Source organism: Erythrolamprus reginae, chromosome 3, assembly GCF_031021105.1.
Source record: "Erythrolamprus reginae isolate rEryReg1 chromosome 3, rEryReg1.hap1, whole genome shotgun sequence".
NCBI classification, from domain to species: Eukaryota; Metazoa; Chordata; class Lepidosauria; order Squamata; family Dipsadidae; genus Erythrolamprus; species Erythrolamprus reginae.
In genome coordinates, this window is record NC_091952.1 from 69372133 (window position 1) to 69398501 (window position 26369).

The 26369-nt window shown below is 39.8% G+C and overlaps 1 protein-coding gene across 4 annotated transcripts in view; it reads left to right on the top strand.

Annotated features, from left to right (window-relative positions):
• The window catches only part of LOC139164096 (receptor-type tyrosine-protein phosphatase V-like), an 80618-nt gene that overhangs the window by 13480 nt on the left and 40769 nt on the right, over positions 1-26369 (top strand). For 3 of the 4 annotated variants that reach the window (XM_070745765.1, XM_070745768.1, XM_070745766.1), the window contains exons 6-14: positions 2753-3028; positions 5859-6125; positions 10387-10656; positions 11828-12097; positions 14208-14477; positions 17876-18145; positions 19581-19853; positions 21193-21465; positions 23576-23848. In XM_070745765.1, coding sequence (XP_070601866.1) covers positions 2753-3028; positions 5859-6125; positions 10387-10656; positions 11828-12097; positions 14208-14477; positions 17876-18145; positions 19581-19853; positions 21193-21465; positions 23576-23848 — 2442 coding nt within the window. The remainder of the gene's footprint in view (positions 1-2752; positions 3029-5858; positions 6126-10386; positions 10657-11827; positions 12098-14207; positions 14478-17875; positions 18146-19580; positions 19854-21192; positions 21466-23575; positions 23849-26369) is intronic. The other variant, XM_070745767.1, reaches the window with a different exon arrangement.

The following is a 26369-nucleotide window of genomic DNA, read 5'->3' on the forward strand; positions in this document are numbered from 1 at the left end:
GGTCCCTTTGCATCCCTTTGCCTAGCATTAAGCTATCTCTGTGTTCTAATGCTAATATTTGCATTCAGAACTTGCAATCCCTGATATTTTGATACTTTTTCTATTCATTTTTCATCAGTATGACTATCTTCTGGTATTGCTACATCTATGAAACACTTTTTTCCCTTTTCAAAAATTATTGTCTGGTATGTTGTATTTCAGATACTGTATCTGTATTTTTTTCTTGTACCGTTTCACTTTATTGAAATTATTTGTGAATTCTTTCATATTTTTTTGTTTGCATTACTATTAATGAACATTGGAGATGGCTGCCTTCTCAGCTGACATCTAGCAGTTTATTTGAAGCTTCTGATAGCAAAGGAGTTGCCCTTATAACTCTTAGCCTCGCTGAAGAGAGAGAATTTGCTACAAGCAGAAATTATTATTGTTACTGTTGTGATAGTTATTATTGTTTTACTTTGTGGAATTCAGTTCTTTCTTGAAATCAACATGATGCCAATTGAGTCTTTTATCTCCCTTTCACTCTTTTTATTCAAAAGGACTGTATTCTGTTTTTTCTTTGAAGTCTGTGTTTCCCCTAGAGCCATTATATTTTTAATTAAAACTATTTCACATTTTCCTGCATATTGGATTCATGCTCTCAATATATCCTTATCTATTTGAGCAATCCAGAGCAATAAAGATCCATTCTGATTGAATATTCAGTTGGATGTGGTATAGAAAAATATGCCTGTTTTGATACCTCTATTTCCCATTATAGAGTCTCAGGGGTCCTCAAACTTGGCAGCTTTAAGACTTATGGACTTTTAAGATTTGTCCACAAATCTTAAAGTTTTCAAGTTTGAAGGCCTCTTTGCTAAGTAGATCTTCATATATTTTCAAGGATAAAACATAGAACCAGGAAGTAGGTGAGCAGTTGAGAATTTGAAGAACTATGATTAATTGATTGAGTGATAGAACTTTAAAAGTAGGCAATTTCTTCTTTGTCTGAAACAAGGAAGATGTAGTCTACTCAAGAGTTGCTCTACTAAAAGTTTCTAGATCTATTGAATTGAATATATTATCAAGTGTGATTATACACACGAGGAAATTGTCTCTCGTGCAGAAGCTCTCATTGTACATGCAAAGCAACAGAATCATGATAATCATAATACTAATAATGGGGAGTAAGAAAATAATAAGGATAAATAACTTACTATAGTTATATCACTTGGTAAATATACATAGACAACACACTGAGAATTAAGTGTTCAATAGATTAATAGCCCAAGAGAAAAAAACCTGAGTCTCTGAGTCTAGTTGTTTTGGCCCGCATAGCATTTAGCACCATCTCAAGGGGAGGAATTGAAACAATGTATGACCAGGATACCTTCAGATATTTTCTCAGCCCTCCTTCTGATCCAGCACAATATGCAGATCTTCTATAGAAGGCAGGATAATTGCAGTTGTTCATTCTGTAGTCTTACGTATCAGTTGGAGTCTGTACCTCTCCTGCCTGAAACTTGACAGTTTTGGAAATACAAGTCAGAGACTCAATAATTTCTCTGTAAAATTGTATCAGTCAGAGGTTCCTGAGTTCACGCAGAAAGAATGTTCTTAGTTGTCCCTTTTTAATGATGGTTCTAATGTTAAGTGTCCATTTCAAGTCCTGGGAGATTAATAGAAAAAATTGAAGGATTCTGATGCTGTGCTGTTGCATATAGTAAGAGGTGGTAAAATAGAAGAGCTCCTCCTAAAATCAACTCTTATCTCTACAATTTTAAGCGTGTTCAGCTCCAGAACGTTATGGCTGCAGTTACAGCTGTTCAACTTCACATCTACGATATATGCAGACTCAACACTATCTCAAATGAGGCTAATGACTCTTGCATCATCTGCAAACTTTAGAACATTTATTTGTTTGTTTGTTTGTTTGTTTGTTTGATTGTTTGATTGATTGATTTATTTTTATGCCGCCCTTCTCCTTAGACTCAGGGCGGCTTACAGCATGTTAGCAATAGCACTTGTTAACAGAGCCAGCCTATTGCCCCCTCAATCCGGGTCCTCACTTTACCCACCTCGAAAGGATGGAAGGCTGAGTCAACCTTGAGCCGGTGATGAGATTTGAACCGCTGACCTGCAGATCTACAGTCAGCTTCAGTGGCCTGCAGTACAGCACTGTGCTGTGCCACCCCGGCTCCTTTAATATTAATACATTAATATTAACCCACATTAATAGTGGGTTCTTGTGATGTACAATCATATAGAGCAGAGGTCTTCAAACTTGCCAACTTGAAGACTTGTGGACTTCAACTCCCAGAATTCTGGGAGCTCACATCCACAACAAGTCTTAAAGTTGACAAGTTTGGAGACCCCTGATATAGACAGAAAAGAGCAATGGAGAAAGCACACAGCCCTGAGGGGCACTTCTACTCATTGCCTGGGGTACTAGGTAATTTTCCCTAATTTGACCATTTTCTTCATATCTGTCATAAAACTAATTATCCACCTATAAGTATGAGAAAGTACAGTGAGCTTGATCAATTTAGAGTAGAGAATTTCTGGAATGATGATATTGAATACTGAGCTAAAGTCCACGAAAGGGACTTAATCAGCATATCTTTTATCAGTACCAGCCATTGATTGTTTGATGGGAATTAAGTAAGTTATTGCCCAACATGTTTCAAGGGCATCTAGTTGGGCATGAGTAATCAGAATAATTTCTAAATTATTTATTATGACGGTTGATTCTTCCTTTCATCTTTTTATATAGACCCCCTGAAACCAGACAATGTAAATTTGATCAACTATCAGGGCATAGGTAGCACTTTGAAAGCTTCATGGAATTCAGCAGCTGGTGAAAGAGAATCCTATTTGGTGGTTCTGCAGAAAGGAGACAGCAGCGTTATGGTCAGAAATGTATCTGTGGGAGGGAACAGCACATATGTCCTTTTTACTGACCTCGCCCCTGGAAGCCACTATACTGTTTGGGTTACAGCTATTGCTGGGCCCCATAAAGCAACAGCAAAAAGCATCTCTGCCTGGACTTGTAAGTAAAAGTCAAATTTTAGATCTTAGAAGAAAAAAATGGGGTTTTTGTTTTTGTTTTTTTGCAAAGTAACCTCTAAAATACCTGCCTGGAAATATTTAATTTGAGGGAGGACACTGACTGAGAGAAATAAATATATATTATCTTTCCCCTGGAGATTGTCCTCCAGGATTGTAGGGGTGGGTTTTTGTATACTTGCATTTGGTTCCTGGCGGCAGCACTTAGGGCATTGTGGAATGGAAAGCAAGAGCCAGCAAAAGCAGTGACATAAAATGGGTTTGACCAAGGTACCGTACTTTTCGGACTATAAGATGCACTGGTGTATAAGATGCACCAAGTAAAGAAAAATGTTTTTCTTTCCTCCCTGGATCCCAGAAATACTCTGCATGCATTCCAAATCCTCTGCACGCCTCATTTCTTTGCAAAAACATGAGGGGTTTTTTTGCCTTCCCCAGCCCCCAGGAGCAAACTTAATAACTATCGTCCAGTCTCCAACCTTCCCTTTATGGGGAAGGTTGTTGAGAAGGTGGTGGCGCTCCAGCTCCAACGATCCTTGGAAGAAGCCGATTATCTAGGTCCCCAGCAGTCGGGTTTCAGGCCCGGTTACAGCACGGAAACTGCTTTGGTCGCGTTGATGGATGATCTCTGGCGGGCCCGGGACAGGGGTTTATCCTCTGTCCTGGTGCTCCTTGACCTCTCAGCGGCTTTCGATACCATCGACCATGGTATCCTTCTGCACCGGCTGCAGGGGTTGGGGGTGGGAGGCACTGTTCTCCAGTGGTTCTCCTCCTGCCTCTCTGGCCGGTCGCAGTCGGTGTTAGTGGGGGGTCAGAGATCGGCTCCGAGGTCTCTCCCTTGTGGGGTGCCTCAGGGGTCGGTCCTCTCCCCCCTGCTATTTAATATCTACATGAAACCGCTGGGTGAGATCATCCAAGGACATGGGGTGAGGTATCATCAATATGCTGATGATACCCAGCTTTACATCTCCACCCCATGTCCAGTCAACGAAGCGGTGGAAGTGATGTGCCGGTGCCTGGAGGCTATTGGGGCCTGGATGGGTGCCAACAGACTCAAACTCAACCCGGATAAGACGGAGTGGCTGTGGGTTTTGCCTCCCAAGGACAAACCCATCTGTCCGTCCATTACCCTGGGGGGGGGAATTATTGACCCCCTCAGAGAGGGTGCACAACTTGGGCGTCCTCCTCGATCCACAGCTCACATTAGAGAACCATCTTTCAGCTGTGGCGAGGGGGGCGTTTGCCCAGGTTCGCCTGGTGCACCAGTTGCGGCCCTATCTGGACCGGGACTCATTGCTCACAGTCACTCATGCCCTCATCACCTCGAGGTTCGACTACTGTAATGCTCTCTACATGGGGCTACCTTTGAAAAGTGTTCGGAAACTTCAGATCGTGCAGAATGCAGCTGCAAGAGCAGTCATGGGCTTACCTAGGTATGCCCATGTTTCGCCATCACTCCGCAGTCTGCATTGGCTGCCGATCAATTTCCGGTCACAATTCAAAGTGTTGGTTATGACCTTTAAAGCCCTTCATGGCACTGGACCAGAATATCTCCGAGACCGCCTCCTGCTGCACGAATCCCAGCGACCGATTAGGTCCCACAGAGTGGGCCTTCTCCGGGTCCCGTCAACTAAACAATGTCGGTTGGCGGGCCCCAGGGGAAGAGCCTTCTCTGTGGCGGCACCGGCTCTCTGGAACCAACTCCCCCCAGAGATTAGAACTGCCCCTACTCTTCCTGCCTTCCGTAACTCCTTAAAACCCACCTTTGCCGTCAGGCATGGGGGAATTGAAACACCTCCCCCGGGCATGTTCAATTTATACATGGTATGCTTGTGTGTGTGTCTGTTAGTATATAGGGTTCTTTTAAATCTTTAAATATTTTAAAGTTATTTGGATTATTTATGATTTGTTCTATCTTGTTGTGAGCCGCCCCGAGTCTTCGGAGAGGGGCGGCATACAAATGAATCTAAATAAATAAACAAACAAACTAACTAACTAACTAACTAACTAACTAACTAACTAACTAACTAACTAACTAACTAACTAACAAACAAACTGTAGGCCTTCCAAGCCTTCTGTGCACCCTGTTTTTTGTAAAAGCTGAGCCATTTTCAAACCAACGTTTGCAAAAATGGGGCACACAGGGTCTGGGAAGTCTGCAGGGTGCTCCTGGGGGCTGGGGGAAGACAAAAACATCCCAATTTTTGTGAAAATCAGTCCATTTTTTGCAAAAATGAGATGTGGGCATGGAGCTTCAGGAGGCCAAAAAAGGGCTGTATTTGGTGTAAAGATGCAACAACATTTTCACCCTCTTTTAGGGAGGAAAAAGGAGTGTCCTATTCTCCAAAAATATGGTACTTAGACATGGTTTTTTAAAATTAAATTTAAAAAATTGCAAAGAACACTACAGTTTTGTTGTGTTTTCAAAATCAAAATGGAAAAATATAATCTTGATTTTTGGCAGTTAAAAGAAGAAGAAAGCGCAAGAGATTGCAACCAAAGGTGATCCACCCCTGATAGATTAGATTCCAATCAATTGATGTTTGATGATGGTGGGCACAATGTGCCTGATAATCTCCATCTAGTTTAAAATTACAATTTGGTATAGGATCAAACAATCTCTCCTAGATTCTAGTAAGGAGAAGGAGAATGAACATGTGATTTGAATAGTAGGATGCCAGAATAGACTTTGTCAGGAGGCCTTTTTTTGGTTGTAGTCTGCCATTTTTCACATCATAGCTTCCCATCTTGGATTCTTTTATAAGGAAGTCTGCATACAACATTCTGGTTCTTTTTCTACCCTTCCCTTTCAGATCCCATGACTCCATCTAGTGGGAATTTATTGAATCAAGGCAGTGCCTATATGCTTCAGGCTCATTGGCAAGAGGCAGCTGGGACTGGTTATGTCATAACATTATATACCACGAAGCCCCTCGTAATGTTGCAAAACAGTTCATTGCCTCAGCAGTCCTCCAGCCAACTTTATGAAGGGTTAAGACCAGGTGCTCAATACTCCTTGGAGATCTGCACGGTTGCAGGCCCCCACATTTCTCCACCTCTCCATCTCAGCAACTGGACATGTGAGTGTCAGGAAAGCACTGTTGTTCTGTAATGCAAAAGGGTTCCAAGAAGTGGCACAGAAAGTGCAAAACAAAAACATTTATAAAATGTGGAATAATTGGTATAATTGGTTGGGACGTGGGCGCAAAGTTAAATAATTAGATATGTACAGTGGGGGAGAAAAGTATTTAGTCAGATACCAATTGTGCAAGTTCTCCCACTTAAAAAGATGAGAGAGGCCTATAATTGACATCATAGGTAGACGTCAACAATGAGAGACAACATGAGAAAACACATCCAGAAAATCACATTGTCTGATTTTTAATGAATTTATTTGCAAATTATGGTGGAAAATAAGTGGTCACCTACAAGCAAGCAAGATTTCTGGGTCTCACAGACCTGTAACTTCTTCTTTAAGGGGTTCCTCTGTCCTCCACTCATTACCTGTAGTAATGGCACATATTTGAACTTGTTATCAGTATAGAATAGAATAGAATAGAATTTTTTATTGGCCAAGTGTGATTGGACACACAAGGAATTTGTCTTGGTGCATATGCTCTCAACGTACATAAAATAAAATATACATTTGTCAAGAATCATGTGATACAACACTTAATGATTGTCATAGGGGTCAAATAAGCAATGAAGAAGCAATATTAATAAAAATCTTCGGATATAAGCAACAAGTTACAGTCATACAGTCAACATGGGAGGAAAAGGGTGATAGGAATGATGAGAAAAACTAGTAGAATAGAAGTGCAGATTTAGTAGAAAGTCTGACAGTTTTGAGGGAATTATTTGTTTAGTAGAGTGATGGCGTTCGGGAAAAAACTGTTCTTGTGTCTAGTTGTCTTGGTGTGCAGTACTCTGTAGCGACGTTTTGAGGGTAGGAGTTGAAACAATTTGTGTCCAGGATGCGAGGGGTCAGTATAAAAGACACCTGTCCACAACCTCAAACAGTCATACTCCAAACTCCACTATGGTGAGGACCAGAAGGCTGTTGAAGAATACCAGGAACAGAATTGTAGCCCTGCACCAGGCTGGGAAGACTAAATCTGCAATAGGCAAGCAGCTTGGTGTGAAGAAATCAACTGTGGGAGCAATAATTAGAAAATGGAAGACATACAAGACTATTTATACTCTCCCTCAATCTGGGGCTCAATGCAAGATCTCACCCCATTGGGTCAAAATGATCACAAGAATGGTGAGCAAAAATCCCAGAACCACATGGGGGGAGACCTAGTGAATGACCTGCAGAGAGCTGGGACCAAAATGACAAAGGCTACCATCAGTAACACACACCTCACCAGGGACTCAGATCCTGCAGTATCAGATGTGTCCCCCTGTTTAAGCCAGGACATGTCTGGGGCTGTCTGAAGTTGGCTAGAGAGTATTTGGATGATCCAGAAGAGTAATGGGAGAATGTCATATGGTCAGATGAAACCAAAGTAGAACTTGAAAGAATGAATGGGGCCATGTATCATGAGATTTTGAGTATAAACCTCTTCCATCAGCAAGGGCACTTGAAATGTGGCTGGGTCTTTCAGCATGACAATGATCCCAAGCACACCACCAGGGCAAAGAAGGAGTGCCTTCATAAGAAGCATTTAAAGATTCTGGAGTGGCCTAGCCAGTCTCCAGATCTCACCCCTATAGGAAATCTTTGGAGGGAGTTGAAAGTCCGTTTTGCCCAGCGACAGCCCCAAAACATCACTGCTCTAGAGGAGATCTGCATGGAGGAATAGGCCAACATGCCAGCAACACTGTGTGCCAACCTTGTGAGGATTTACAGAAAACATTTGACCTCTGTAAATGTTTGCAAATAAATCCATTAAAAACCAGACAATATGGTTTTCTGGATGTGTTTTCTCATGTTGTCTCTCATAGTTGAGGTTAACCTATGATGTCAATTACAGGCCTCTCTCATCTTTTTAAGTGGGAGAACTTGCACAATTGGTATCTGACTAAATACCCCCCCCCCCTGGATATAGGACATAAGGTGAAAGTGAACTAGACAAGATAGAGAAAATTAGGTTGGAGTTTAATGAATTATATGAATAAAGATAAGTCAATGAACAAGTGGTATAGATACATAGAAGATATACCAATGCACAACATTTCCAAATGTGTATTAATTTTTTTACTGTTTAGTTTTAGGTTTTGTTAGGTTATGTCATGCAGTGTCTTTTGAATGTTAGTTTTGTATATATGTATACAGTGGTACCTCTTCTTACGAACTTAATTCGTTCCGTGACCAGGTTTGTAAGTAGAAAGGTTCATAAGAAGAAGCAATTTTCCCCATAGGAATCAATGTAAAAACAAATAATGCATGCAACCCCATTCCAAAAGTCACCCCTTTTGCCTTGCGCCACTGGAAATCCCCACCTCCGGACTTCCATTGCCAGCCGAAGCGCCTGTTCTTGCATTGCTGGGATTTCCCTGAGGCTCCCCTCGCTGGGATTCCCTTCATTTTTGCCGGTGCTACTTTGAATCCTAGCGAGGGGAGCCTCAGGAGAATCCCAGCAATGCAAGAACGGGCGCTTCGGCTGGCAACAGAAGTCCGAAGTCTTGCGTTGCTGGGATTTCCCTGAGCCTCCCCTCGCTGGGAAACCCCACCTCCGGACTTTCAATGCCAGCAGAAGCGCCTGTTCTTGCGTTGCTAGGATTTCCCTGAGCCTCCCTTTGCTGGGATTCAAAGCAGCGCTGGCAAAAATGAAGGGATTCCCAGCAAGGGGAGGCTCAGGGGAATCCCAGCACTTCAGCTGGCAATGGAAGTCCAGAGGCAGGGCATCCCGGCGCCGGCGGCTCAGGTTTGTAAGGTGAAAATAGTTTGGAAGAAGAGGCAAAAAAAATCTTAAACACCGGATTCATTTCTCGAAAAGTTCGTTAGTAGAGGCGTTCGTAAGAAGAGGTTTGTATTTATATGTTTTTTAAATTGTTCAATAAAAAACTATTTTAAAACAATGGAAAGTAGGGAATACGTCAGGGATGCAAAAATCCTTTTTTTTAATTGCAAAGCTTTGTGCATTCTGAAGTTGGTTGTTTGCTTGCAGCTAAGCTAAGTCACAAGTACTAAACTAAGTACTAAGCCAAGCTAAGTAGCAACTCTAAGGTTACCTAGCTAGGTAATGAAATTAATACAGTATTGATAGTTTAGCTTTACAGTGTTTCTTTGAAGCAACATTAGAAAAATAGTATAGACATTGTATCTGTGTAAAATTGTGTAGACATTGTAAAATTGTGTAACCTATCATCTTGGCTTGAATGGGAAAGTTAAAATCAACACAACATCTCAGCCTGAAGCCTTATGCAAGAGCTTGCAACAATAACACCCTTAATGATAAAGGGAGGAAATTTTAAAAGAGCAATATGCCCCACCAAAGGCGAATGGAGCCTCTCTATTTAAGAGCAAACTACCATTTTATAAAACATAAGGGAGCTTTTATCCCCAAGTGGGAAAGCCCAAAATATTCAATGTTTCATTTTTTTTAAAATAAGGATTTTTGGTGATACAAAAGGAATGTCTTAACTCTTGAAGATAGTTCTCCTTCATCCCTTTAAATAGTCCAGAGTAAAATGTGGCTGTTGAGTTCACCTATGCTGAAATAATTGTGCATTTTTGTTCTAGAAATTATGGTTTATTGCAATATTGCAACACAAAAGCTGATTTGATTTATTTATGTATATTTAGTTCTAATGAGAGTCCACATAAGATTTGGGTTTGTCATTCCTTGCTGTATGTGACTTCATATAATAGAGGATGACTAAAATGCATATAATTCCATAATTATTATGCCTGGTAGACTTTAAGCATGGATTATTTCAAAAGTTATGGGTACTCCATCACTGGAGGCTTCTAAGAAGAGACTTGTCTGGGAAGACATAGAGTCTCCTCCTTGAGTGGGAGGTTGGATTAGAAAAATCACCAAGATACTTTCCAACTCTTTTATTCTGTTGTTAATTTTAGATTAGATAGATAAGGCAGCTATAGGGAAAACATGCAACATTAGCATATTTTTATGAAGACTCTGGTGCACAGTTTGTTCCAATGACAAGTAGGATCCAGCTGTTCAGAGCCTTGTATTCAAGACTTGCCTGAGAATCAACTAGTCTTGGTTTAGGATTCCATGTTTCAGGACTGATGTTACTAGGACAGATGTTACTAGACAACTGGCTAGGAAATTTCTAATTTCCTAACTGTCTAAGAAATAACTGGTCAGTTGTAAGTATTTGTTATAGTGTATAACCTCTGTGATGTTGGTTCCTTTCTCCTTCCCTCAGATCCTTTGCCTCCAGAGCATCTGAAACTCAGCAATGATGGGCATAGAATGAGGTCGCTCCGTGCTTCTTGGCAGAATCCCTTCAAAAGTGGAGGCTTCTATGTAGGAGCTCTTCTGGAAACCAAGTCTCAATTAGTGATAAAAAATTTGACTCTGGCAGAGGCTAATATCACCTTTGAAATGCTAATTCCAGGACGTCAGTATACTCTGAAGCTGGCAAGAGTGGCTGGACCATTTCAGTCTCGTGTTCAAATAGTTAGTGACTGGACATGTGAGTATGCTACCATTCTCAGCGGTATGTGAACCAAACATCCTTCTCGAATGTGACACTTTTCAGCTATGCTCACCCCAACCCCCCATTTACCATACTAGAAGCATGTCGTCCCACACATCAAATTATTGTGCTGATGGTAAGTTGCGACTTTCAGTGAGTTATAAACCCACAAGAGAAAATATTATTTTACTGAAAGAGTAGTAGATGCTTGGAACAAACTTCCAGCAGACCTGGTTGGTAAATCCACAGTAACTGAATTTAAACATGCCTGGGATAAACATGGATCCATCCTAAGATAAAATACAAGAAATAGTATAAGGGCAGACTAGATGGACTGTGAGGTCTTTTTCTGCTGTCAGTCTTCTATGTTTCTATGTTTCTACAAGTAGAAAAAGTATTAACAAGCATAAACATCTCTTTGCAAATAAAGACAGGAAGAGGAAAAACAGAAGTAGAATGAGAGAATATTTGTGAGTTTGAATCTTGTAAGGACCTGCCCTGAGTTTTGCTGAGTTAAGAGCTTGATATGATTTAGAAAGGTAACGGTATTTCATCCAAATTCCACAGATTGCCCAATATTTTGGATATACTATTTGAGTTTTGTTTTTGTAATATGTTAAAAAAAAAATTATCACCATAATTCATATTGATAGGTTAATTGTATCCCAATTCACATCAATAGTTTACAATTAACAGTTTACAAGGCAAAGCCAAAGGTGCTTTCTCAGGAGGCAGCTGGATTTTCTGGATGGTGGGAAATGGAAGGATTCATATTATCCAGTCAGATCTAAAGAAGCTTCTTGAATGAAAAGTGAAACATCCAGAAAAATGCAGTTGCCTCTTGAAAAAGCATTGTTGGGACAACCATGACTTGGATGACTGATAATCTCCATAGGCATTTACAAGGCAAGAATAAATCTAGGGTTCCTGTATCTGGATGAGTGTTTGTATTTATTTTCTATTATCTAATGCTATCTGGATTAGGAAACTATCAGGAAACAATATATTAATTAAATGATCTTTGTATATGTGATATTTACTACTTTTATTGAGTGTTCCAAGATAAGTCACTTAGAAATCTTTTCTTGAAAATAAACATCTGTTTATCACCTGAATTCTCCATCCTGGAATGGTAGAGCCTAGTAATAGATAAATCTCTTTCTTTCAGATCCTTTGGGGCCATCAGGAGTGATGATGGTCAGTAGCAAGTGGGCCAGCAGCCTTTTTGCTTCTTGGGACCAGTCTCTAGGTGACAGAGACCAGTTCTTCCTACGATTCTACAGTCTGGAACATCCTTTGCAGAGGAACATCACAATTGGACCGAGCATGCTAAATTTTACATTTGAAGGTCTTCAACCTGGCAGTCAGTACTTACTGGAGGTTACAGCAATATCAGGACCTTACCGAGCTTCATCTCAGGTGGTTTCTGCATGGACATGTAAGTATTCAATGTGGTTCTGCAAATAATGAGACTTTCCTGAACACACAGTTTTTAGGGCAGACTAACATCTCAGTAAGGCTAAGAATGTCTAACAGGATATCCTACGAAAATAGACTAACAATCCTGGGCCTAGAAAGCCTAGAACTACAGTGCCTAAAACACGATTTGAGTATTGCCCACAAGATCATATGCTGCAACGTCCTACCGGTAAATGACTACTTCAGCTTCAACCGCAACAACACAAGAGCACGCAACAGATTCAAACTTAATACGAATCGCTCCAAACTTGACTGTAAAAAATATGATTTCAACAATCGAGTTATCGAAGCGTGGAACTCATTGCCGGACTCAATTGTGTCAACCCCTAACCCCCAACATTTCCCCCTTAGACTCTCCACAATTGACCTCTCCAGGTTCCTGAGGCCAGTAAGGGGCGTACATAAGTGCACTGGTGTGCCTTTCATCCCCTGTCCAATTGTCTTTCCTTTCTCTCACTTATCATATATATTTTCTTTCTTTCATATATCCTCTCCTCTAAGTTCACTTTACCCTTACTACATGTCTATTTTTCTTCCTATGTATTTGTGTATTGGACAAATGAATAAATGAAAGGAAAGGAAATGTTAAAGCTACTCATGTATAAGCTGTTGCAATGTCCTTGCTTTCCCTTGACAAATTAAAGTAATCTTTCATTTGATTTATGTCAGTTAGACTTTGGGGACAATCCTTTAATATGAAAATTATTATCTAACCTTGAATGGTATGCTGAAAGTCACTAATGGACTGTCAATGATTCAAAAAAAACAAATAAAGATGGAACGTATTGAAATTTTATATGGTAGAAACGACAACTTCCAAACTATCTTAAAATATATTCCCTATTTACAAGAACTTCTGACACTAGAAAGTAAAGTCCAATTGACACTTTGATAATTATCAATTCAGAAAGCTTCAAAAATAGATAGAATATCTACATAAGTATAGAAAGTAACAGAAGAAGAATCAGTAAAGAATCAAACCCTGACAACAAATTTGTAGAAGAGCACAGTGGAAAGCATGTTGAACAAAGTTAGTCTGCATACCCATACTAAAGAAAACTGAGTGAGCAAACTAACACATAATAGCCTTAATTTCACATATTAGCAAAATAACGCTTAGGATCATCCAGTACAGATTAGTGTTGCATGGAAAAAGAGATTGCAAATGTTTAAATTGATTTTCATTACAATTAATATATTTTTGAAAAAGCCAAAAAATAAGAGATTATTTGCTGGTTCCAGATAATGAGAATTTTAAAGAAAATACTAAAAATGAAATCACTATATGCTTCAATAATTATGGTCAAGTCTTTGATCTGTTGAAGATGTCAACTTCCCGGACATGCCAAATATCACAGTTGTTGAAAACCAAAGTGTACGATTTATTGCTAGCACTCTACCAGGAGACACCAGAGTTGTCTCCTGGGGGAAAAAAATCATGAAATATTGCAACCTGGCCATGAAAACTACGTGATTGTGGATGAAACATATAACATTGATATCTATTGTCATTGGGGCACTTGGTACCATGTCAAAGAATTTTATAAAATACATCAAGAAATTGCAGCTTCCTGCAGTTACACCAGCGGAACTGCAAAAACTCTACTACTTAGAACATCTTACATCTTACGAAGATACTTGGCCAATACCCAGAATGCTGGCAGAAACCCGTATCAACAAACAGCACCAGTCAATGATATTTGTGATATATTTTTAAATGTTCAGTTGAATATTTAATGAATAAAAGAGATGATAATAATAATAATAATAATTACTAGGAGACTTTAGTTAGCTCATCCCTGCTCTACTGTTTTAATTATCTGTCACTAACCTATGACAGGTATCTTTTCATGTTCATATTTTATATCATTAAGATAATATTTAATTAATATTATGAAAGTTTGCTGGAATATATCCAGTTTTGCAAATCCTTGAAAAGAAAGAATGTATCCAAGAATGTATCAAAGCTGGTGAATATATTCTGTGAATCAGCTGCTGTGAGGTTAATGCATCATGCCTTCTTTTTCCTAAAACTGACAGTGATGTGCCAACCTTTTTAACCACTATAGATCCTCTATCTCTGGCAAATGTCAGTGTGAAAGGCAGCCAAAATCCCCAGCAACTGATTGTGAGCTGGATTGAATCAGGAAGAGGACGAGGATACTGGGTACAGCTCTATTCAGAGGAATCCCTGTCCATCATACAGAATGTATCTGTACCACATGGAACCACACAGGTGACTTTGGATAATCTGGTGCCAGGGACTCGATATCGTGTGGAAATTGTCTCCAGAGCTGGACCTCACCACATTTCTTCCCAAACAGCCATTGGCTACACAGGTACAATGTAGGGCTCCTTCTGCCTTTTCCTATCATTCTATTTATTCTACCAGTGCAAATTTTTAAGAGGTCTATAAATTGCTGGTTTGGACTGAAGGAGCACAGCTACATGTTGCATGAATGTTTTTAATCAAGGGCTTTTTTAACTATTCTGCTTTTTTTAATCATTGGATTTGTATTTTGTGTTCTTGTTGTGAACCACATTGAGTCTTCGGAGAGGGACGGCATACAAATCAAATCAAATCAATCAATCAATCAATACTATTGTTTCTTGTCAGTACCACATATTGGTGGTTATGAGTGAGATATTAAGAGCTTAGATAATCATTGGTTCTATATTTTCTCTCCCTTGCCTTTTTAATTTACAACAGTATTTTCCCAGATAATGGCTTCTTTTAGATGAGATCAGACCGCTATCTATCAAAGATGTTCAGTAATTATTCTCTACTTTATAGATCCCGAATTAAGTGGAGGGACACCAGTATCACTTTTTGATAATTATCCTTTGGATTATTTCTGGGTTTTTTGTACCATGATTAATCCACTATTGGTAGTCCTTGACTTACAACAGTTTTGTTTAGTGACTAGTGATGGGCGAACCAAACCCACACAATTCGGGTCCATACTGAATTTTGCAGTGTTCGGTATGCCGAACACGAACACATAATTTTTTCAAACTTCGGGCAAAGTTCGGGGTCGTGTTCAGCATTCAGAGCTTTGACGTCACCGGCAGGTTGTTAAGGATGCCAAGGTGATCACTTCCTGGAAGGGATCACCTTGGCATCCTTAGCAACCTGCCGGTGACGTCAAAGCTCCGCCCCCAGAATCTCTTCATGGGAGGGATTCCCTGTTCGAATTCGGGTTCGGTTCAGGTTCGGCCATCACTATTAGTGACCATTCAAATTTACAACAGCACTGAAAAACTGCTTTATGGTCTTTTTTCACACTTATGACCATTGCCACATCGCCATGGTCATGTGATTTACACTCAGATGCTTGACAACTCCTTCATATTTATGACAGTTACAGTATCCCAGGTGACAAGATCCCCTTTTGTGACATTCTGACAAGCAAAATCATTTAGAAAGCTTGATTCATTTAACACCCTGCTTCTAATTTAACCACTGCAGTGATTCACTTAACAACCATGGCAAGAAAAGTCATAAAATGGGAGAAACCCCACTTAACAAGTTGTGGATTACCTGCATTTAATTTTGTAGCACTGTTAGAATAGAATAGAATTGTTTATTGGCCAAGTGTGATTGGACACACAAGGAATTTGTCTTTGGTGCATATGCTCTCAGTGTACATAAATAAAAAAATACATTTGTTAAGACTCATGAGGTACAACACTTAATGATTGTCATAGGGATCAAAAAAGCAATGAAGAAACAATCAATAAAAATCTTAAGGATACAAGCAACAAGTTATAGTCATACATTCATAAGTGGGAGGAAATGGGTGATAGGAATGATGAGAAAAAATAGTAATAGTAGTGCAGACTTACATAGAAACATAGAAGATTGATGGCAGAAAAAGACCTCACGGTCCATCTAGTCTCCCCTTATACTATTTCCTGTATTTTATCTTAGGATGGATATATGTTTATCTCAGGCATGTTTAAATTCAGTGACTGTGAATTTACCAACCACGTCTGCTGGAAGTTTGTTCCAAGCATCTACTACTCTTTCAGTAAAATAATATTTTCTCACGTTGCTTCTGATATTTGCCAACTAACCTCAGATTGTGCCTCCTTGTTCTTGTATTCATTTTCCTATTAAAAATACTTCCCTCCTGAAACCTTATTTAACCCTTTAATATATTTAAATGTTTCAACAATGTCCCCCCTTTCCCTTCTGTCCTCCAGACTATACAGATTGAGTTCATTAAGTCTTTCCTGATAAGTTTTATGCTTAAGACCTTCCACCATTTTTGTAGCCCGTCTTTGGATCCGTTCAAATTTTATCAATATCTTTTTGTAAATGAGGTCTCCAGAACTGAACACAGTACTCCAATTGTGGTCTCACCAGCGCTCTATGCAGCCAAGCATTCTACTTGCTTTCCCTACCGCCCGACCGCACTGCTCACCCATTTTGAGACTGTCAGAAATCACTACCCCTAAATCCTTCCCTTCTGAAGTTTTTGCTAGCTCAGAACTGCCAATACAATATTCAGATTGAGGATTCCTTTTGCCCAAGTGCATTATTTTACATTTGGAAACATTAAACTGCAGTTTCCATTGCTTTGACCACTTATGTTAGTAAATAGTTTGACAGTGTTGAGGGAATTATTTGTTTAGCAGAACGATGGCATTTTGGGGGGAAAAACCTGTTCTTGTGTCTGGTTTTCTTGGTATGCAGTGCCCTGTAGCGACGTTTTGAGGGTAGGAGTTGAAACAATTTGTGTCCAGGATGTGAGGGGTCACTAGATATTTTCATAGCCCTCTTTTTGACTCGTGCAGTATACAGGTTCTCAATGGAAGGCAGGTTGGCAGCAATTGTTTTTTCTGCAGTTCTGATTATCCTCTTTAGTCTGTGTCGGTCTTGTTGGGTTGCAGAACCAAACCAGACCAGTTATAGAGGTGCAGATGACAGCCTCAGTTATTCCTCTGTAGAATGTTAGAATTTATTTATTTATTTATTTATTTATTTATTTATTTATTTATTATTTGGATTTGTATGCCGCCCCTCTCCGAAGACTCGGGGCGGCTCACAACAAGTGAAAAAACAATCCAATACATTCCAATACAGAATGCTATATTATAATGTGTTTATTATTTATTATTAAATGTAATCATTTCTTCCTGGTTATATAAACAGAGCAGTGTACAGAGACCCGGAGTCAGTATATGAGACAAGGAATTGGCCCTTACCTCCACTAAGTCAATAAATAAGATTTTCTACCTTTTCTAGTGTTAATGTTCACATTCCTTATAGTATTCATTACTATCTAATGCTTTCTTTTTCTTGCACTATAATTATGAGGCAATAAAAAGCCAATGAGATTTTGCACTTGTCTAATTATTTTTGTTCAACGAACATTGAGCTGGGGTGGCGCAGCAGGTAGAGTGTGGTACTGCAGGCCGCTGAAGCTGACTGTAGATCTGAAGGTCAGCAGTTCAAATCTCACCACCGGCTCAAGGTTGACTTAGCCTTCCATCCTTCCAAGGTGGGTAAAATGAGGACCCGGATTGTAGGGGCAATATGCTGGCTGTGTTAAAAAGTGCTATTGCTAACATGTTGTAAGCCGCCCTGAGTCTAAGGAGAAGGGCGGCATAAAAATTGAATGAATGAATGAATGAATGAATGAATGAATGAATGAATGAATATATAAATAAATAAATAAATAAATAAATAAATAAATAAATAAATAAAATTCTTCTGTGCTGCTTCTTCTAGTGCCCCTGTTGCCACTTTCTCTGAAGGTGATCAGTCACAGTTCTTCAATGTTATCCGTGCAATGGAAGCCCCCAGCTGGGCAGAGAGATGGTTATATGGTTTCTGTATCGAAGGAGGGATCTACAGATACCAGTAATCACATGTTCGTGGGGAAAACCAGCACCAATGTTACAATTATGGGACTAGCTCCTGGGACCTGTTATCTGATTGCAGTGTGGTCACTGGCTGGACCTTACAGCTCGGCTTCCCGGAACAGCTCAGCTTGTACAGGTAAGCTTGATAATTGATCTCTGAATTTGTTAATATGGTGCAGTGAATGAATTCTGAGGCAAAAAGATTTCTTTAGACTACATAGATAATAATAATAACAACAACAACAACAACAATAATAATAGTGGGATCATAAGCCCGAAAAAGTGGTCAAAAATGAGCAAGCAAAACTACTGTGGGACTTTCTGACTTCAGACTGACCGAATTCTGAAGCATAACACACCAGACATCCTGATTGTGGAGAAAAAGAAAGGATGGATCATCGACATCGCAATCCCAGGGGACAGCAGAATTGAGGAGAAGCAGCTAGAGAAATTAGTGAAATACGAAGATCTAAAAATCGAGCTGCAACGACTCTGGCATAAGCCAGTGAAAGTTGTCCCAGTGGTACTTGGCACACTGGGCGCAGTGCCAAAGGGTCTCAGCGGACATTTGAAAACCATCGGAATTGACAAAATCTCCATCTGTCAATTGCAAAAGGATGCTTTACTGGGATCGGCAAACATAATTTGCCGCTACATCACACAGTCCTAGGTGCTTGGGAAGCGCCTGACTGGTAATGAAATACAAAATCCAGCATAGTGATCTCGTTTGCTGTGTTGTATTGAAATAATAATAATAATAATAATAATAATAATAATAATAATAATAATAATAATAATTTATTAGACTTGTATGCCGCCCCTCTCCGAAGACTCGGAGCGACTCACAAAAAAATACAAGGCACAAATCTAATATTAAAAACAATTATAAAAACCCATTATAAAAAAGTCATATCATCTAATTAAACCATACATAAAATGAAACATCTAACGGTCAGTTATGTCCCCCAAGCCTGGCGGCATAGGTGGGTTTTCAGTAATTTGCAAAAGGCGAGGGTGGGAGCAGTCCTGATCTCCGGGGGGAGTTGATTCCAGAAGGCCGGGGCCGCCACAGAGAAGGCTCTTTTCCTGCAGCCGCCAGATGACATTGTTTTGTCGATGGGACCCGGAGAAGGCCAACTCTGTGGGACCTTATCGGTCGCTGGGATTCATGTGGCAGAGGATCCTAGACTGTATGCAGTGAAGGGCCCCACTTACCTTTTTCTACCGGTACCGGGATCCCGAGGCTAGCGCATGCACAGAAGCAAACAAAAGGAGCAAAAATTGCCCAAATCTCACTTGTGCCAGTGTCCTCGTGTGAGATTTAATTTTGAACGCATGCGCAAAGTCTCAGATGGGGGCATGCGCACACGTGCTGGGTGCGCACTCCGGAGCCCACTAAAAATACCTCACAGATTGCTGATCCCATTCATACCGGGTGGGGCCCATTACTGATTGTACGGACTTTCCTACTCTTCAATTCAGTCAATTTAACGATTAAATTTTATAGTGTCACCATGTATATTACTGTACTATGAAGAGAGTTTCTGACTGAAACTTCTTTCTGACTGCAGCTCCTGCGGCTCCTGTGAACCTGACTCTGAACAATATGGGCAATTCATCTGTGCTGTACACATCTTGGACTGAGCCTCCAGGAGGGCGGGACCACTACAGGATGATCCTGTATAGCCTGGATCCTCCAGGCATGAAGAGAGTTCGTGTCATTGGGCCAGGTGTCCAGGATTTCCTTTGGACAGATTTGCCAGCAGGAAGCCATTTTGCCGTGCAGGTTATTTCAGTGAAAGGACATGCTGAGGCTTCCTCCTCCATTGCTGCTGAGTGGACATGTGAGTCTGACAGTCTAAGCCAGTGTCGGCAGACCTTTTTTCCCTCAGGTGCCAAAAAAGCCTGCACATGCGTCATCACGCATGTACGAGTGCCCACACCCATAATTCAATGCCTGGGGAGAGTGAGAACATCTTCCCCCACCCCCGCAGAGGCCCTCTGGAGGCTAGAAACGGCCTGTCTCCCAACTTCTGGAAGGCTCAGTGATTAGAGTGTCCCATAGCTACTCATAGTAAAGAACAATAAGCATCTTTTAATGTTTTGTAACAATGCTCTAAAGTATTCTTGCCTCCAGTGGCACAATTGACATGCTGAAAGTTTTTTGGTAGCTCTTTCCTTAAGTTTGCCTTGTTTAAATCTCCTAAAATAATGACCATTGAATTGGGATATTTGGCTTCAGCTTCCATAATTTGGTTACCTAGAGTTCTTAATGCCTTGTTTAGGGATATACACTGCAATTAGTAGAAATGAGGTGTTGTACATACTCCTTGTCAGTTGGAGGAGGATGAAGAACTTGAGGACTCTGATACAGATAGTGTTTATGAATTAGTGTGGGCCCGGGGTTACAGGTAGTAGAACAGGTGGGAGGCCAGCCACAGGATGTTGCTATGAGTCCAGAATCTAGCGAGGAAGAAACAGACGTTCACTGGGTCGATCCTAAATTCAGAAGGGTCCAAAAACATAAGGAACAAGTGTTTGGAAGAAGATATTAAGGGGAGGAATGGGTTAAATACTGGAGTGATGTATTTGGTACGTCAGGGGATCAGTGGGGAAGAAGGGTGGAGTTTCAATGTTGTAGAACAAAAATGGAAGGTGTTCCCCTAGAGCTCCCAAGCAAGCAAACTCATTCTGTGTTATTTTCTAGTCATTTCTGCTGTTTTTGAATCATGCTGCGAGTACATAAATCTTGGTGAACGGAGGAGGCTGGGAGGAATGCAAAAGGAATGTAATTAGGAGAGATAACGGGAGAACAAGAAATGAAGTGTATTTTGAATACGGAAGGAAGAGAATAAAGATGGAGTTTCTTTGTTTATGAAATACTGCATTTAGTAAAAGTTATTTGTAATAGCTAAAATTCTACCAGAAACCAGAACATGAAGCAAACTCTCCAGGAAAATAAAAGGCTTTGCAGTTGATAAATAAAGACCCTTAAGTTTTCATCACATAATTTGTGCATTATAATTATGTCCTGAGACCAGCTGTTGATATATATACATAAGCATCCTCTCTTTTTTCCCCCCTGATAGTTCTACTTGTTTTCAATCTGAAACCCTGGTATATGGATGCTATTTATGTCAATTACTTCTCACTTAATCAGTCAGATTCTTAATTACTTAACAGCTCCTCTGCCAGCTTCCTCTGTGCAAATCTGGAATGGAGGACACCCAAACAGGCTGCAGGTGGCTTGGGCACCAGCTTCTGGAAGACTAGATGGCTATGAACTGAAACTCTACTACACAGGATCCAGCACTTTAGCCACACAAGCTCATCTGGGAAAGGATGCCACTAATTTTACCTACTCAGGTCTGAAACCTGGAATCAATTACTTATCTGAGATTCTGTCAAAAGCTGGACCTCATAGGACTTCGGCAGGGAATTTCAGTGCTTGGACAAGTGAGTAAATGATGACAAGATCATGCTTCTCTGTTAGTGCCATATATGATTCTATAATACTGCCCCTTGTTATAATGATTGGCTTCTCATATGTAGGGTTTGCCCAAAGCAATTTATACTCTTACATGAAAATAAAATGAATTTATAAGATAAAATAGATAAATAAATTAGACAAATAGCCACAACTTGGATTACCATTGTCCTCGTGCTACTGAGAAAATAAGTTATCCTAATATTTTCACTTAGTTCATTCTTGAGTGTTTGATAATCTCTATATTCTTCAGAAATACCCAACTATGACTTGGTCATGTAAGTTTTTACTTCAGTAAACTCCATCCCAAAAACACATTTCTTCCTCCACCATAATACGTTACTAGATAAATAATGTTAAAAAATTCCTTCATTAGAAAAAAAATAGTTAAATCAAAGTCCTCAAACAGTATCTTTGCCATATATATAGGTTGACTCAGCCTTCCATCCTTCCGAGGTGGGTAAAATGAGGATCCGGATTGTGGGGGCAATAGCCTAGCTCTGTTTAAAAAGTGCTGTTGCTAACATGTTGTAAGCCACCCTGAGTCTAAGGAGAAGGGCGGCATAAAAATTGAATGAATGAATGAATAAGTAAGTAAGTAAGTAATGTAAATAAATAAATAAGTAAATAAGTAAATAAATAAGTAAATAAATAAGTAAGTAAGTAAATAAATAAATAATCCAAACAAAGTAGAATTGTTATGAATAAAAGAAACTAGCACAAGTGAGTTCCTGATTCTTCAAATGCTTTTGTAATTTTGAAAATGATAAATCACCTTACTACTCTTGGTCTTGTGATCCAGAACAAGCACAGGGTTCAGAAACTGATTGAAACATAGACCAGAATGTGTATATATGGCCAAGAACTTTTTAATTTAATTAATACCGGTAAGTTTTATTTGCAGTTTTATTCCAAGAAATGCAATACACTGTCATTCTAAGCAAAGAGGAATACTGGTCCTGAATTTCATTTGAAATGGCTGACACTTCCCTCACTTAAATCAAATTGAGAGTAATATTGATCTCCATAGCTTGCCTAGTTTCACAGGAGATTGTTTGCATCAGTAAATATTAGAATCAAGGAGGCCAAATATATCCAAGATTTAATAAACCCAGAAGCAATTTTAATACAGAAGATTAGCATCTGTTCTCAAATCAGTCCATGGTCAATGGATTAAATTGGTCAATTTAGAAATGGAGCCTCGAAATTCTGCTTGGTTTCAACTAGCAAACATCTGATGATCCTGTTCTTCTGGCAACGTGGGGTATGATCCCAAAATAAGGCCTCGGAGAGGCATAGTCACATCAATTAATGGCTGAACTATTATTCATTTTTCTAGGCTCAAGGGAAATATTTAAATCTTGTTCAGTCACTAAGTTGTCACTAAGACTCTTCATGTACCATTAAATGCCAGCCCCCCTGTGTATTTTAATTGGTTTAGGCTTTTACATTTTAACTTTAATTAATTGGATTTTGTTGTACAGTGGTACCTCTACCTACAAAAGCCTCTAGTTACAAACTTTTCTAGATAAGAACTGGGTGTTCAAGATTTATTTTGCCTCTTCTCACTTACTTACAAACCCGAGCTTCCGAAACTGTAACAGGAAAAGGCAGGGAGAAGCCTCCATGGGGTCTCTCTAGGAATCTCCTGGGAGGAAACACGGCGGGAAAAGGCAGGGAGAAGCCTCTGTGGGGCCTCTCTAGGAATCTCCTGGGGGGAAACAGGGCCTCCTGTGGTTTCCCCAATCGCACACATTATTTGCTTTTACATTGATTCCTATGGGAAAAATTGCTTCTTCTTACAAACTTTTCTACTTAAGAAACTGGTCATGGAACAAATTAAGTTCATAAGTAGAAATACCACTTTACATTGTTTTTCTATATGTTGTAAGCCGCTCCGAGTCTTCGGAGAGGGGCGACATATAAATCCAATTATGAATGAATGAATGAATGATAGTCAGTAATACTTTTCCGGCAATATTTGTCATGTAAAAGATATAAATTCATAACAATTTGTTTGTTGAATTGGTGTCTTCTATTGATACACATAACTTCCATTTCTCTTTCTCTTCCGCCTAGGTCCTCTACCTCCTCGCATGGTGCGTCTGTCAAACAAAGGACATAATGACAAGCTGAGTGCTACCTGGGAACCTTCTGCAGGAGATCAAAGTGGCTATGTACTTACACTCTATAATGCTGCATTGGGCATTGTGGTAGCCAAGGTATCTGTAGAAAAGGACATTACTAATTTCACCTTTGGAAGCCTCATCCCAGGAAGTAAATACTTGCTGGAAGTTGCTTCCATAGCAGGTCCGTATCGGATATCATCAGGGAACATCAGTGAATGGACACGTGAGTCTGAGTTTCTTCATTGCCCACATATGGACGTTTCCAGATAGGAACTTTAAACCAATTTGAAATCTACTTCAGAGGTCCCGAATCTCCCAATGTCAGTTGTGTCTGAAGCTCAGTCAATTTATTACTGGCTTTGCTGTGGAATATTTCAAATTTTAGCACAGCAGGGTTTCCCTTGCCCAAGAACTATGTCTCTCTAATTTACAGGCAGCCCAGATTTTTTTCACCTTCCTCCCCCGCAATTCATCCCTCACTATTTATTTATTTTTATTTATTTATTGGATTTGTATGCCACCCCTCTCCGTAGATCATCTGTACTCCACTTTGAAGGTGGAAGAAAGAAGGCAATCATCCCTAAAGTGCCTTTGAGGAATGAGGGCCTTCTCTGTGGCGGCCCCGACCCTCTGGAACCAGCTCCCCCCGGAGGTTAAGATTGCCCCCACCCTCCTTGCCTTTCGTAAACTCCTTAAAACCCACTTCTGCCGCCAGGCATGGGGGAACTGAGATATCTCCCCTTGCCTATGTAGTTTTATGTATGGTATGTTTGTGTGTATGCTTTTTAAATAATGGGTTTTTAGACTTTTAATATTAGATTTGTCACTGTATATTGTTTTATTACTGCTGTGAGCCACCCCGAGTCTGCGGAGAGGGGCGGCATACAAATCTAAATAATAATAATAATAATAATAATAATAATAATAATAATAATAATAATAATAATAATAGTTTTCTAATATGAGAGTTTTCGGAGAGGGGTGGCATATAAATTTAATAAATTAATAAATTAAATAAATAATAATGGAAGTGCCTTAACTCTTCTTGGCAATTTATATTGGTTCTAAATTTGGTCTAGTTTTCCTATTGACAAAGTCATTAGCTCCCCAACAGAAAATTGATATTTAGTAGTGAGTGATTAGGACAAAGAAGGGGATTTTTTTAAATTTTTCTTTACCCATTTTAATGATAAATTCTGTTCAAAATTGCTTGAGAGATCGATGGAATAAGACAAAAGAGATAGACATGAATATATGAATGATGGATGTATATGAGCCCCTGACTCACAACTTACCAACATGTATGGTCCTGAAAGCCAAAATGATTGTCCATCTATGCTGTAATGATGGTTGACTATCAGCTGAAGTTAAATTCAGCTCTGGTAATTTATAGCATTGATATCAATCAATGAATCCAAAATGATTTGGAAAAAATTGTACAGGCACTGAGTATCTAAGTGGTTTTTTTCTGGCTTCTGCACAAGATGGAGAGGAGAACTTTTTGAAAGAACAGCCCTAATCATTTATGCAAAGAGATTAAAACTGAATAACATTTTAGATTTATAAAAATAAGATTGCAGATTTTTGCTGAATGTAATATTGTGTAAAACAGCACCACATCCCATTGCTTTTCATGAAATTCTCATTAAATTAAGTCAAAAGAACTGATTTTAGTCTTTAAAGATGATGTGAACATCTTTGTAAAAAAAAAACCTGATACCTTAAAAATGGTGGTAGTAAAACCTTTGTTTTAAAAATAACAACAGCAATAACAATAGCACTTGGACTTTTATACCGCTCCATACGCTTTACAGACCTCTCTAAGTGGTTTATAGAGTTAGCATCTTGCCTTCCAACAACCTGGGTCCTCATTTTTCTGACCTCAGAAGGATGGAAGCTGAGTCAATCTAGTGTCGGACAGAATCAAACTCCTGACATTAAGCAGCGAGTTAGCCTGCAGTACTGCATTCTAACCACTGCACCATCATGGCTCATCCTTTAACCTATTGGACTCAATAATTTCTGAACAGTCTTTCATGGACAAACTATTCTTGGGCAATGTTTCTGTTATAGGTTTGGAAATGATGCAGTTCAACTGAGTTTGTTTTTGTGTGTGTGTGTGTGTGTGTGTGTGTGTGTGTGTATGTATGTATGTATGTATTTATTTATTTATTTATTTGATATGCCGCTCCTCTCCGAAAACTCGGGGCGGCTAACAGCAATCATAAACAGTATACAATAATAATCCAATACTAAAAGCGAATAAAAAGCCCCTTAATATACAAAACCAAACATACATACAAACATACCATGCATACAATTGTAAAGGCCTAGGGGGAGAAGAAATCTTAATTCCCCCATGCCTGGTGGCAGAGGTGGGTTTTAAGTAGCTTACGAAAGGCAAGGAGGGTGGGGGCAATTCTAATCTCTGGGGGGAGTTGGTTCCAGAGGGCCGGGGCCGCCATAGAGAAGGCTCTTCCCCTGGGTCCCGCCAAGCAACATTGTTTAGTTGACGGGACCCAGAGAAGACCCACTCTGTGGGACCTAACTGGTCGCTGGGATTTGTGCGGCAAAAGGCGGTCCCTGGGGTAATCTGGTCCGGTGCCATGAAGGGCTTTATAGGTCATAACCAACACTTTGAATTGTGACCGGAAACTGATCGGTAACCAATGCAGACTGCGGAGTGTTGGTGTGACATGGGCATATTTAGGGAAGCCCATGATTGCTCTCGCAGCTGCATTCTG